The 14,837-nt window shown below is 44.7% G+C and overlaps 1 protein-coding gene across 8 annotated transcripts in view; it reads right to left on the bottom strand.

The window, feature by feature from the left end:
* Positions 1–14,837, bottom strand: part of ELMO1 (engulfment and cell motility 1) — a 520,853-nt gene that overhangs the window by 493,067 nt on the left and 12,949 nt on the right. For 2 of the 8 annotated variants that reach the window (XM_045864409.3, XM_045864414.3), the window contains exon 1: positions 11,638–12,044. The exons of 5 other annotated variants lie outside the window; for them this stretch is intronic. Coding sequence is in view for 1 of the 3 variants with exons in the window: in XM_045864414.3 (XP_045720370.1) it covers positions 11,638–11,664 (27 nt within the window). In the remaining 2 variants the exon portion in view is untranslated. Of the gene's footprint in view, positions 1–11,637; positions 12,045–14,837 lie in introns of those variants that run through there. One more of the 8 variants, XM_054505225.2, reaches the window with a different exon arrangement.

The following is a 14,837-nucleotide window of genomic DNA, read 5'->3' as shown; positions in this document are numbered from 1 at the left end:
ACAGGTAGTCGGGAAGTCTTCATGCATGTCACAAATTGTATGTAATTTATTACATACACAATATGTATGTAATTATTATTACATATACAATATTATGGCTTATAAGGAGACGTGAGTCCCCAGGCTTGGGTGGGAAGCAAATGTCAGCATGTGCAGTAGAGGGCCATGAAGTCCAGAAGGAGGGTCTGGTCTGAGCCAAAGGCCCAGCTCTCAGAGGGTTATTCTGGCAAGGATTCTGGCCCTTGGAACAAAACAGAAGCCAGGTATAGAACACCAGTCAGCCAGGGTAGAAGAGCATCCAGGATGAGCTGATCAGGAGGTGTCGGTCCCTATGGTCCTAGAGACTGTGCCAACAACCCCACTCCGTGGCCCCAAGGGCTGGAGCTGCAGGGGAGGAAGGGGACAGGGAGCATAAGCAGCTGCTCAGGAAGCAGCCAGGCTCTGACCCAAAGTGTGTATTTCTCAACTTCTTGGCTAAAATGCAGAAAGCATTTTCTGATCAAACAAGGCGAGGATTCCAAGTTCTATTCTAGAACTTCCATGAAAAAATAATCTAAACCAATACTTGTAAATATTTGTAATTAAAAATCTAAATAGAAAACCATATTAATTGAGAAGAGAGTAGTAATTTACCTTTGTTACAGTGCTTGGTAAACAGCAGAATTAATTAGGAAACATGAGGAAGGAGATGGAAATTTCAAGGAAGGTGACTATGTGACTATGCTATCTGGAAATTTCAATAAATTCAGTTTTCAGTGGCTGGATGAGTTGTTTTATCTGTTTTCCATTAAAAATGCAAGTTTTTTCTTTGTTGTTCTCTCAGGGTTGTTGTGAAGATTAAATGAGATGTGACAGCACTTTAGAAACAGTAAATATTAGGCAAATTTAAGGCTGCAACATTGCTATTTATAAGGGAAGATCGGTAATATCGTTATTTAAATAATTACATACAATTTGTGACATGCAGAGAACTATAAAGATGAGAATAAAGTTTGGTCATATGTCTATCATCCAGAAATGACCAATGCTAACATTTTCATAGTTTCAGTTAAAAAAATTTACTCATTATTTACGTAATTGGGCCACACTGTTTCATATCATTCTGCTTTCACCTATTATATGCATTTTTTTCCTTGCATAAAACGTTTTATCATCATCTGTAATTACTGTAACAGTCCATTGTATGATGACACAATTCAAGCATTTACCTGTCACCAGAGTGTTTTCATTTTTTTATGTGTGACTAATGCAGATTGAACATCTTCAGATACAAATCTTTGCCTGGTGGGCGCCTGGGTGGCTCAGTCGGTTAAGCGACTGCCTTCGGCTCAGGTCATGATACTGGAGTCCCTGGATCGAGTCCCGCATCGGGCTCCCTGCTCGGCGGGGAGTCTGCTTCTGCCTCTGACCCTCCCCCCTCTCATGTGCTCTCTCTCTCTCATTCTCTCTGTCTCAAATAAATAAATAAATAAATCTTTAAAAAAAAAATCTTTGCCTGGTGTGAATGGTAATAATAAATACACCACATGTACTAACCTCTTACTAAGTCCTAGGCCCTACGCTTTAATGCATGATCCCAACTAATCTTGATACCACACACATGGCTCTGTTTATGCCAATTTTATCAATGCGGGGAATGTTCAGTCTGGAGAAGTTAAGGATCAGGGAGCAAACAGTGGCTGGGTTACAATCACTCTGGGTCTGCCTCCAGACCCATGCCCTCAGCCCCTTGCAGGCACACAGAGGAGAGGTGAGACCACTGAGTCAAAGCCCATGAAGGGTCCTGGGCTCTCAGTGCACAGAGCCAAGTGGCTCCCCAGAAAGGCTTCAGCAATTTTCACTCTGAAGGCAGTGGGAGGTAGCTGGCCTGCTGCACCCTGTCTAGCACAAAGGGCCCTGTTGGCTGGTGGGGGGGTGGGGGGGCGGGGGGGGGCATCGAGCAAGCACAGTTTGGTTACACTGCAAGCAGGGGAAAAATACACTTTATATTTGGACATCTAGGAACAGACCTACATTTATGGGGGCGCTAAGAAACCTTTATCTGCATGGCGTCTCTCTTGACTGAGCCCTTCCCATCTCATTCTAAATGAATATTCACTTCTGTACCTAACTTTGTATCATTTTCTAAAGGGAGCCCCAAACTTGCTTAAGCTTCAGGCCCAACAAAACCTGGAATCACAACTGTTTAGGAAGAACATTTAGGGCTGTGGTAGAGATGATGCTATGCATTGAATCAATCCATTGCATTTCCGCAAGCACATCACTAAACCACATTTTCCAATGCCCTCTACCTTCGGCCACTGTGACTGAGTTCTGGAAAAAGCAAGACAGGTAGGAGACGGGGAGTGTGCTAGCCAGGTGTTGATGCCCAGGGTGACCCCCCCTGACCAGCACTGGACTTTGAGGTGACCAATCACTATACTCTTAGTGCGTTGTCACTGATATTTTGGGATCACTGTAACAGCATTTACCCCTAATAGCAGCAGCTGAAGCAAAACCTTTGAAGAATTAGGCACACCTCTTGCTGGCTCGGCCTGCAGGCCTCTGTCACAATTACCTTGCTGACTGGGCAGCTTTTCATTCTTATTTCCCCCTGAGCCAGCAGAGCTGATTTGCCTCAAGTCTGCACACTTGAATCTGCTGGCCTTGGATTTCATGGCTGGAAACTCTCTTCTGCCATGTGCTAGGCAAAAGTAAAGCCCAGAGTCATAAGCCAAATCCTCCCTTAAAAAGCACACTCTGAGCGGAGAGGCTTAACTCCTTAATGAGGAGACAGAGTGAGTTGCAGTTATGGAACTTCCACCAAACACTTTAGAACCCTGAGGTTTCTGCAGAGGTGCACAGATGTTCCCATCTCTGACAACAGCCAGAAGCGTCTCGCCAACACATCAGCCCATTTCAAGAGAAAAGTAGACGCAGATACCAAATAGGCACCAAGTCCTCTCTCAAATGGCTTCTTTTCCCTGTTTCCTTATTTTAGCCAACTCGACTCTTTCTATATGGCCCCGCCACATATTTTCTCATTTCCTAGGGCACACATATTTCGTAATTATCACCCAGGAGGGCTCAAGATTGCTTGCACCAATCAGAAACCTACTCTGCTCTATATCCAGCCACCTCCCCAAGCACCTTATCAAAATATCACACTTCATTCGGGCCACGAGGTTCTCTCCCCAGAGGCCATAAATCTTTCCCCGTGAGGAGAGTATAATCCTCCAGATTTCAAAGCCAAGCAAACTCAGTGCTGGAGGTTCTCTAACATAATCACACCTTCTAAACTCCAGGCCATTCTGAAACTATCACCTCAATTCAACCCTGGCCTCTTCAGAGTTGAATATGCAGCAAACGGATGAAGCTGCCAAAGGAAAGGATGGAAAATTAAAGGCTTTATCAAAATCGGGAGTTGCAATGGATTTTTCTGAATGCTCTTCCAACAAGCAGGGATGAAAGAGCCACACCTCATAAACAGCAGCAGGAGAGAGCCAGGCAGCAGGGTTAACCACTTCCATTGGCCAAAAGTGGCCCCGGTGCTTGGAGCATACAAATGCACTGTGGTTTAACCACGAGGAGCCGGGGCCAAAAGTGATGGGCAGCGGTGTTTCTGACCTGAACGAGACCAGGGAGCCAACCTGTGCTCCCAAAATGCAGACAAGAGGTGCCTCTGTCCCACACAAATGGTGATTTTTAAAGAATGCAGTCCACAATCCAATTATATTGTGCAACTGAGATTTTTGTGGCCCAGTCTGACTGGTTAGCTATAACGGTTGGAACATCTGGCTAATAAGATTAAAGCCAATCCCAGCATAAGAGAATTAGCTTTCCTCTATTTCAACACCACAGACTCATCCTTACCCCAACATGAAACAATTTCACAAGGCAAGCAAACAATGCTTATCGATTCCCAATTACGTATCTAGCATCCAGAGAAATAAATTCAATAAGGCAATGGGTTTGCATTATTTATCAAAGTCTTTTTGGACCTGAGAGAGTCTTATTTCTGTTGCGTTTAGACAAAGAATTTACATCTCTCTGGCCAAGAGACTTGAATGTTACTGGCTTAATTCATCTGAGTCCCCCCTCTCCCAAATCTGTGCTTCTTTTTCGCCTAAGGGACCTAATACAAGTCTCAACACATCAACAGCATTAATAAAGAAGCTCATGCGGTTTTCTGGCCTCTTTTAGAGCATTCAGCTGTTGGCAGGAACACACAACACTTTTAGGGAATTTTGTTTAGTCATGAAGCAATTGGCTTTCGTGATTTTAAATGTTTTTGCTGGATTTCAAAATGCTGAAACAGGTGTACAAATAGGCAGATGCAGCAGGCAACACCTGTCTGCCTGTTTAGGAAAAGTGTTTTAGAATTAGTTAATGGGCTGTGCAAATTCCAAAATGTCTTATTTCTTGTAGTGCAATAATTCAATATAAGAATTCTTGGGAAATTAAAAAAAAATCAGACAAGCATGATGCCATACTGAATCAAGTCACAAGGTCTGAAAGCACCTCCAAAGGGTGTTTCAGAGCTCCTCTCTGGGTGTGGTGGGCACTATTTAGATATTTTTCTATTTATAGTTCATAATAAAAGCTACCATTTACTGGGCACTCTTCATGTGCCAGGCCTGTTAAGCACCACATAGCATCCTCTAGAAGTCTATATTATTATCCTCATTTTACAGATGAGGAAATTGTGAATCAAAACCATCACATAACTTGCTTAAATTGTCACATCAAAAATGGAGACAGTGGGATTCAGGCCTGGCTCTTTCCAGCTCTAGGTACCATGCTCTTTGCCCTGCACCAATATCTTCTACATTACAGATTATTTACCTAGAATATGGAAGGGTACAATATCCACCATTTTCCTTCAGTAACATATGCCATCATTCATCTTTCTTTGTTAGTCAGACATTCTTCTTCCAGCCTACAGGAAACTCCTACAGATTCAATTAAGCCTGTGTCTCTTGACCTAAACTCTAAAAGTTCTGCTTTCGCTTCTGAGACTAAAACTTGCAGCTTTCCATTTTATTTTATTTCTCAAATACTTACCCCAATTCTTCTCTGCTTCTTTTCCCCAGAAATAGATGTCTGATTTTGCTGTGATGCAGAATGAAATAATCCCTTCTCAGGGAAATACCCTCTTGGGGAAACCTAGATTTCATGAGAAACCTAGAAATGAATTTGACAGACAGTGTCAGATTCATTTCCCTTCCTCTTCTTTTAAATTATAAGTGCCCTCCACCAGAGAGGCTGCATTTCTAACCACTAAAATGCCCTTCTCTGAAATGCCCGCCTAAACGAAATGATCTGCTTGAGATGACGTATTGGGTGAGTGCTTCCTGAGGCCTCTGCTGGTGGACCTCATGGCTAGGGGTCCCTTAGAAGCAGGGAGTCCCCTGTGGAATGCAGAGCAAGGTCCAGCATGGCACTTCCCTTCTTCCTGGGACAACAAGGCACACTGGAAAGAGCCATGAACATGCCGGGGTCAGACCATCATTTCCTCCATAGCAGAATGGTCTTCCTCAGTCACGAATACCTTAGAGAAGGAGTTGTGCAAGTGGAAAAGCCAATTGCTTTACTGACCTTCTTGACAAGATCTTTCCTACTATTGTTGACCACCGGGGCAACTCAGAACCTCTAGTCCAATGGACTCATAGAACCTTCATATTGTACTGACATCAGCCATTTTCCCTATGCTTGAATGTATAAAACATCCTTCCATCAGTCCTTTCCAGCATTCATGGGCAGAGATTTAGAAGGCCACAGTGTGCTATATAGTTCAGAAAAATCACCAGACAGATTGCCAAGTACCCACAGGTACCCCCTAATTCAAGCCATAAAGAACCGGCCATCTAATAAGATTCTGTTTCCCACCTCTGTTGTATCTGAACAAGCTATATACTCCTCAGGAATCTTTTGATATTAGCAATTTGGGTAGAGCCTTAGAGGTATCGGCATTTTAACAACATGGCCAAGAGCCCAGGAACCAAAAAACAGATGTGGTCTGAAAATTCTAGGCAATGAAACAATTTACCAATGCTGAGAAACCTATAGAGATGATTTTCAAACATGACTTCTCTCATAAAGTATCTGTCTTCTAATGACTGTCTAAAGTTGATGCTGTTCAGAACTGGGCTTCTTAGCAGGGGTGACCAAGAAACCTACTTCAGTCTGCGGACCTCCCAGAACATTTTGTTTTTAACTTCCCAAAGAGTAACACACCACAACTAATGGCAATTGGTATTTTTTTAATTGACCTTTTTGTTACATAATAGGAAAGACCCCAAATCATCAAAAGCTCATTTATTTATTCAATAAATATTTATTGAAAATGCATTCCAGCCCTGTGCTAGAAACTGGGAAAACAAAGATGAAAAAGGCATGCCTTCTGTCTTGAAAAGAATGCTGAAAAAGTAAAAATCTCCAATTTTCATAGATTTACCATTACCTAAAATTATCAATTTGCTTTCATATCTTTCTCTTGTCCATCTGTTCACTGCTAAGCCCCAATTCCTAGAATGCGTGGCCCCTGGGAGGCACTGGATGGATACTTGTTGAACGAGTGGGAGAATGACAGAAACTCCGCCAACAACTAATTTTGACTTTGGCCAAGTCATCATGAACCTCAGGTTTCTCATGTGTAAAATGAGTTTAAAAGGATTAGGTTAGGTCCCAAGCGTGTGCTCCACAGAATATTGGTTCTGCAAAATGTAACAGGTTTTAGTGAAGAAAAAGGGAACCTGTGGTTAACTGCTTTTGAAAACCAACAATATTACAAAGAAAACAGGTTTCTGGCTGCAGGCTTCTCAGCACTTAACATGCTAACAGATGAAGAGAATCTCCCCAGGAAAGGCCTATGGGAGTACCCAACTCCAGTGAGACTACCAAACCCTTAATTCTCAAGAGTTCTTCAGGCAGCTCTCTGGGCCCCTGGCACCTAGCGGTTCAGCACACGTGTTAAGCTCTCAATAAATATTTGCTCCACAGGCCTTTAAGTCTCCTAACAAAAGGATTCCTTCTCCATGTTAACTCTTCTCATTGACCTAAGATCAGCCGATGTGCCAGCCATCTTTCCGGATTGGCTCTGCCCCTGTCTGGCTCTATGACCTTGGGCAAGTGACTCACCCTCTCGAAGCTTTGAGTTTTATTATCTACACAATAAGAATATTAATAGTAGTTAATGCAAAGGCCTGCAGTGAGAATAAAATAACATAACGTACGTAAATCCCTCTGCATCATACACAGTAAACACTCAATAAATGTTAGCTGTTCTTGTTACTCTTCACAAACGTGACGTACTTTGGATTCCAGTCTCGGCTTCACCACTAAGCAGACTTTGGCAAGTGGATCCCTGCCTAGCCTCATCACAGGCAAAATGCAGATCTGGATTACATCAGCGTTTCCCAAAATCTTGTTCTTCGAGGGCCATTTTCCAACCCTATTATATTTAATATTAAGATTATCGCATCTTAGGGGTGCCTGGGTGGCTCAGTCGGTTAAGCATCCAACTCTTAGTTTCAGCTCAGGTCATGATCTCAGGGTCCTGGGATCGAGCCTCCCATGTGGGCCTCCGTGCTGACCACAGAATCTGCTTGTCCCTCTCCTTCTCCTCCTCCTCTCTCAGATCTCTCTAAGATAAATAAATAATCTTTAAAAAAAGATTATTGCATCTTAGTCTCATCCTATGCAAGAAAATCTGTGAAATCATAGGTTTGATGCACTGATACTTTTTCTAGTACATATTAAAATGAATAAACAATTATTTAAATATATTTTAAAATCCAGCATTAATACCTAGCCCCTCTTCAATACCATAGCCAGGGAAACATTAACTTAGAATCTCCAAGGTCCTGGGGCACCCAGGTGGCTCAGTCAGTTGAGTGGCTAACTCTTGGTTTCTCGGCTTAGGTTGTAATCTCGGGGTCGTGAGATCGAGTCCCACGACCATCTCCATGCTCAGTGCGGAATCTGCTTCAGATTCTCTCTCCCTCTCCCTCTGCCCCTCCTGCTTGTACACACACTCTCTTTCTCTAAAATAAAATAAATAAATCTAAAAAAAAAATCTCCAAGATCCTTTCAATAAAATACTCTGTATCTTCTCTCTTGAAAAATCACAAACTAAACTTTGCAAAGCTAACCTGATCCCCCTAAGGAAGGATCATGACTCAGACCATCAAAGGGGTCCTTTTTAGAAACTAGATTTAACAGCTGGAAATCAGAACTGACAAAGGGCACAGAGCCAATTCTCTGACTTTCCAAGTTCGGATATTTCGACTCTCTTTCTCTGTCAAGCAAATTAACATGTGTACTTACTTGGAACAAAATGTTTTGCAAAAATGGACAACTGCTGCAGTTCAATTTACAGACTGAAAGGACATCTCCAGAATGTGCTCCATTAGCTGAGAGGGAGGAAGACATTTTTTTAAGATATATTTTGGGCAAAGACTTCTTCAAATTTTGAAGCTAAGAGTCACAAAAAGCACATAACAGGATGATGGCACCCAGCCAAGAACAAGAGCACCTGCTGCACGCCCTCCCCCTAGGAAAAGCACATGAGGGAGAACTCTGACACCTCAGATGAAATAACCCCCAGTCACCTCACCCTGCTGGCGGCGACCAACGCTGAAAATGTGTCACAGCTCACTCCAATGTAATACCGCCCTCCCTCAGATGTCAGCGAAACCAAAGCCACTATGAGATGGGGGAAAAAAAAAAAACCCATAAAGAACACTGCAGACTAGTCATAAATAAAATGACCAAGGCTTCTGTTTTGTAAACATTTTATGGCCTGCAAACATTCAGCCCTTTCATGAGTAGAAACCAGTGTAAGTGGTAGTCTAAAATGTCTTTTCATTAATATCTTTACTTTTAACTGCAATTATTCTAAAGCCCTTTTAATAGCTGTCACTTATTCATTTCCAGGCTGTAGCAAATTACAGTGGGGGAGACGGCTGCTGACAGCTCGCGTCTGCAAATGGCACGTTCTCGTATTTCTGCAAGGTCTCTGGTCCCTCCTTCCCGGCACAGCTACCAGGAGTATGAAAGCCTTGCCACAAGGAGCAGTGAAGACTTAGCGGTGCCCCGGGCTGCCGATTAGGAGCCCTTGGCTACTCCAGCTGTGTCTCACAAGACCTCTGTCGACTCTTTCTCCCGCTGAAAAAGGGAGAAAAATCAGTTTTCCCATACGCGCTTCAAACACATTTTATCAATATGAAGGATACGTGTTTGGGAAGAGATGTGTGGTGTGTGTGAGTGTGTGTGTGTGTGTGTGTGTGTGTTGGAGGAGGATGGGGACAGTGATTTCATTGGAAAGGAATTAATATTTCAGGTAGTGTTAACATCCTAAACTTCATCCTCTTAGGACACACATCCCAGGGAAAAGAGAACTGGGTCAAAGACACAAAGCAGTCCACAAAAAATAAAATATTTTTGAAGCTAAAATAGTACCTAATAAAAAAATCTGAGTGATCACTTTTGGCACCTGGAAAGTGGTACAGCCTGTCCCCAAAAATTAAAATTGTAGGATACAAAAATAACTCTTCAGAGGAGCTTTCAGAACTCAGACTAATGAATCCAGTTATGTTGCTTCTTAGTGGTCTTGGCTAAACGGAACACTGGACTCTGGACAGGGATTGGGCCGGACCGGTAAACAACAGAGTATATGCTCAGAGCCCTGTCACATCTGTGTCATCCAAAAGACAATCAGACACCAGAACCTTGCGATGACATTTCTTTTTATAACACTGGTTCCTTTCCAAGTCAATATGTAGCCTAGTGATCAAAACAATCGAATGGGAAGGCGCACTGGAAAGACCCTTAGGAGATATTTTTCAAGCCTTTATGTGTTCAAAAATTCAAAGACTCAATAGATGAAAGCAGAGCAAACACAAATTAATTGCTGTTCAGAAGACGAGCTTTTTACTTTTTAATTAACGTTCTGTCCTTAATCCAAAAGCAGAAGTAAAACATACGATGTACAGTGCTTACGCACCACGGAGGGTGAAGTGTTACCTTTTTCCCCTCAGGCTTTCTTTATCCTCATCCAAATGTTTAAATTTAAGATGCAGTCTTGGCAGTGTGTGTAGTTCAGTGATGCAAATAGTGTGGGATGGCGCCACCCAGAACTCTGTGAGTGGGAGGGCAACCAGGAAATCAACTTCCCTTTTCTCGCTGTGACTCCGTTCTGTCCACGGGAGGATTAGGGCCGACATACTGTTGCTTGTCTTTTTCAATTGGGGAAGGGAGGAGGTAGCGAGAGGCGGATCCAAATAATATTCTGGGAGTGCTTATATTTGCAAAACACCTGGGTTTAAACTGTCAGTTTCCAACTCGTCCGTCCTCTTGTCCTCGCTTCTCTCAGCCATTCCGCAACCATTCTGGGGTCTCAAGGCCTCAGGAGGAAAGCAGGAACAGGCAGATATTTGGGAGCAAGGGTTGACACAGATTAAGAAGTTCAATGGGCAGGGGCACCTAGGTGGATCAGTCGGTTAAGCGTCTGCCTTCTGCTCAGGTCATGATCCCAGGGTCCTGGGTTTGAGCCCCACAGCAGGCTCTCCGCTCAGCGGGGAGTCTGCTTGTCCCTCTCCCTCTGCCTACTGCTCCCCCTGCTTGTGCTCTCTCTCTCTCTCCCTCTCTGTCAAATACATAAATAAAATCTTCAAAAAAAAAAAAATTCAATGGGCAGTCCCAAATATGTTGGCAATCCCAAATTCAATGGGCAATCCCAAATAGTGACTTGCTTGAAACGTCCCTGAAATCTCTGCCAGGAGTGCTAACAGGCAGCGAAAGAGGAGCTGCTGTCCAGTTTTACTGCTCTCCCAATGTGCCGTCTGAAAACCCCCCTTCCGGCACATTCTCCGTGCCCACGAGCAGGGCACAGAGGACGCGATGACGAATGCACTGCTGTCATTACACCCCGAGCCGTCAGGGGAGGCGGAAACGGACACAAGTGCACATTGATGAGTTTACTGCTACGGCCTCCTCCCCTACAGGAGCAGAGTCCCTCCCCGGGTTTCACCATCTCCCTGGCATCGGGTGTTGAAGAATGAGTTAATGAACGAAGTCCACAAATGGGGCCCACAAACAGGCCTCCCCACAGCATCAGGTAAGTCCTAAGAAGGTCACCTGTCCCCGACACACCTTATTTTTCTAAAGAGAGAAAAATAAGACCCAGCAACCAAACTCTGATACTGGAAAACACAGTGAACTTGAAATCTAAATCATAATGCAGAGAACAGGAAATGTGCAATTTTTTTGTAGACATAACCTATTCTAATAAAATGGCGTTTGTTTTTTTTTTGACAACAGTTAAAATTGAGCACATAATTCAGAGTCTTCAGCAAACCTGAAGGGGGTCAGAAGCTAGCCAGAAACCGTGCATCCCAGGAGTCTGTCTGCGACTCCTAATTCCCTTCCAACCAACCGATGGCTCTGAACACACAATTCTGGAAAAGAGGTTCAGAAAGCATATACCCTTTCACATCTATTGCACACGTGCTGGGGCCAGAGAACTCCACTCCTTGGTGACATTTTTCATTTCACCGCAACAACACATGGGCACCATTTCCATTCATACAGAAGGAAACAGGAGTCAGGAGAACGCAATGAATCTGCCCCCAGCAAGTCACAATGAGCAATTCCAACCTCTATCGGTGTGACTGTGAAGCACATCCGCCTCTGTTGTTCCCGCAAGGCAGTTCCGAGAGGTGTCCAAGGGAGCAGGCGGGTCGGCCCTCCAGCCGGTCAGGGACTCCAAGCACTTTCTAGTGCGGTGAGGTTACCACACAGACAGCAGAGTCAAACACCAATCAGAATATTGGTCTTGGCTAGTCAGTCACAGTGTTTCTAGAAGGGAAGATGGGAAGCCTCTAAGTTCTTACGTAATCTGTAGAAGCAGAAAAGCTGTAAGTCAACTGGACAAGTGTCTGACCTGAATCATAAAAATAGTCGTGGCCTCTCCATCCATCCCCAGGCTTGCAGCAGTTTTGAGGCCCAGGACCCCTTAAATGAAGGGGAGGCCGGGTCCCCTTGAGGAAGGACCCTGGTAGAATGCCAAAAATGTATACTGTCAATCATTGTCCTACCCTTCCTCCAAAGGGACCTCCAGCCTTTCTTTAGGGGAGATGTGCCTTGGGGAAAAGGAAACCATCAGACTTTCTGGGGATTACTCGACACTGGTTTTGAACGGACACTAATACCAGGAGACCCAAAATGTCACTGGTGACCTACCAGCCAGCGTAGGTGCTTCTGGAATTCAGAGGGTTTTTTGCTCAGGTCTATCTCACAGCCAATCCAGTGGGGCCCGGAGCCCATCTAGTGGTTACTCTCCAGCTCCAGAATGTGTAATCGAAATAGACACGCTCAGCCACCGGCAGAATCCCCACGCTGGGGAAGCAAGTCATTGTTTGTTTATTTTATTAAGGGAGAAAGGGGCTGTGGAAGATGAGAACGTGGTTCCAAAGGCCTGAATATGCTCTACTTTCGGAGTGAACTCAGAACACTGAAGTTTGGGGTTTACCGTGAGTGTGCTATTTGGCTTAAAAGAAATGGGCTTGGCTCAGTGCTGGAACATTAGGACTAATCATTCCAGCAATGAAGAGCCATGACACCTATCAAGTTTCAATTGCTAGCTGAAACCCTTGGTAGCTGCTAGAAAAATAATGCGCAATTATAGCCTAGAAACATAAATTATCAAGGCCACGGTGCTCTCAGATTGTAATAAATGAAATGTGGGTAACCACATACGTGGTAGGGATCCCAACCCCCAGTGTGTGTCACGAGAGCCTGGTCGCCCACAGGCACTGGAGGGGAAGGAAGAGAGAAGCATACTCTCCAGACTCAACACTGGCTGACCTGTGGATGAAGGCACAAAGGGAGAGAAGCTTCAGGGTTTAAGCCAAGAAATGTTTTCTACATTCTTACAAGTTATGGTCTCTAATACTCATGCCCCACAGGCTTTTTGATGAGTAGGAGAGAATGAGAAGTAGCTACATGAGATATAAATACTTCTGCAGACAGTAATGCAAATGACAAAACATTGGTTTCCTCCTCTGGAAAGTTCATTACATCCAGGGTAGATTCGGGTGTGGTGGAAGGAGAGGAAGGCAGAGATCGTTGCCACCACAGGATTAGGCATTGCAAAACCGTGGCCGTTTGCTTCCCCACCTCGGACATCTGGTCTGGCCCACGCCTCAATCACAATGACCTCAGGCAGGGCTGGTCTTCAGCAAAATGGAGTACAATGAGAGTTACATCCCTGAACCACGTGTCCTTGGGCTCCTCACTCAGGGACAAAGAAACCATTTTTAAGGGCTCTTCCCAAACGGACTGTAGGACACAGTGCTCATATGCATGGATAATAGTGCTTCTTTCTGGAAACATTCAGTGGGCGTCTGTTATGGGCTCGGCACTGGGAACATGCACCTTTGGGACCTCCCATCTACTCAGCACAGAGAAGGACTCAGTGTGTCCTAGGAGACGATAGAAGGAAATCAAGGAAGGTTCCCAGAGGAGGTGACCACGGAGTCGTGTCATGGAGACCAGAGGGAGATGTGGGTCCAGGGCACTTTACTCTCGGCTCGCCCACTGAATTGTCTGATGCCTTTTCTGTGACTTCTTTTCTGTTCATTTCAACCCGACTGCACCTAAGCAGGAATTCTGGGCTCCTCCACTCTCTAGGGAACAGCCGAAAGCAGTTCCCTATTACGGGAACTATGGACTGGTCTCACCCTGGCGGACCTCCAGAACACAGTCTCCTGCTCTGGAGGGCAGAGGAAGCAAACCCACGGAGGGGCTTCTCATCCCCCTCCTCAGCCGGCCGGCCTTCCCCACCACCTCCGCGCCCCATAACCTCATTTGGGACTTACAGAAAAAGATTCTTATTAAAATGGCGACAAAATGTAAAGTGAAATATCAGAGACACAGAGGGAATAAGTCACAGACCTGAGAAAACAGCTGCATATAAGGATTAGGAAATAAATTAGAAGAAACTCAGAGGATTTAGAATCCATTTCAGGTGCACTAGAAGAAAATCCCTCCAGGACGGAGAGAACAGGTCCCAGTTAAAACCCAGGCAGGAACAGAGGCTGCCTCTTCTACTGGTGGCCTTGCAATGTTTTACCTCAGGGTTTATATTCTTTTTTTCACTCCTTAGCACTTTGGGGGATGATGCTTCTCAAAGTGGAGGCGGGACCATTGGCATCAGATCACCTGAGGGACCCACTGAAATGCAGCTTCTGGGTCCCCAGCAATGCTTGGGCATCTAGAAGTCTAAGAACCACAGAACCAGGTACTGTATCATCCTTAAGTAGGGGCAATATCCATGCTAAATCCCTCGGTTCAGCTGCTGTTTAAAATCTGGAGGGGACACTAGTGACTGAATTGATTCTTTGAGAAACTGTTTGATTCTAAAAGCAGTAAGAGTGCGGTCACATTGTGACCAATTTTATTTTTTTAAGATTTTATTTATTTATTTGACAGAGAGAGAGAGAGCACAAGCAGGGGAGGGGCAGGCAGAGGGAGAGGGAGAAGTAGGCTCCCCGCTGAGCAGGGAGCCCGATGTGGGACTCGATCCCAGGACCCTGGGATCATGACCTGAGCCGAAGGCAGACGCTTAACTGACTGAGCCACCCAGCCGCCCATGTTGTGACCAATTTTAAATCATGTAAGATTTACACACTGAAGCCAGGAAGACCTTTGCAATACATACATCTGATCACATCACCCCCTTGGGTGAAATACTCCAGTGACTTCCTACTACTCTCCTGATAAAGACCCAGACCCCTGATCCCCACCAGCCCTCCTCCCAGGTCTATTCCAGGCCCAGCGTGCTCCCAGCCCTGGGC

Source organism: Mirounga angustirostris, unplaced genomic scaffold (assembly GCF_029215605.1).
Source record: "Mirounga angustirostris isolate CCGP_5_RB_7025 unplaced genomic scaffold, mMirAng1.0.hap1 SCAF_12, whole genome shotgun sequence".
NCBI lineage: Eukaryota > Metazoa > Chordata > Mammalia > Carnivora > Phocidae > Mirounga > Mirounga angustirostris.
This window is presented reverse-complemented; position numbering and strand designations above follow the sequence as displayed.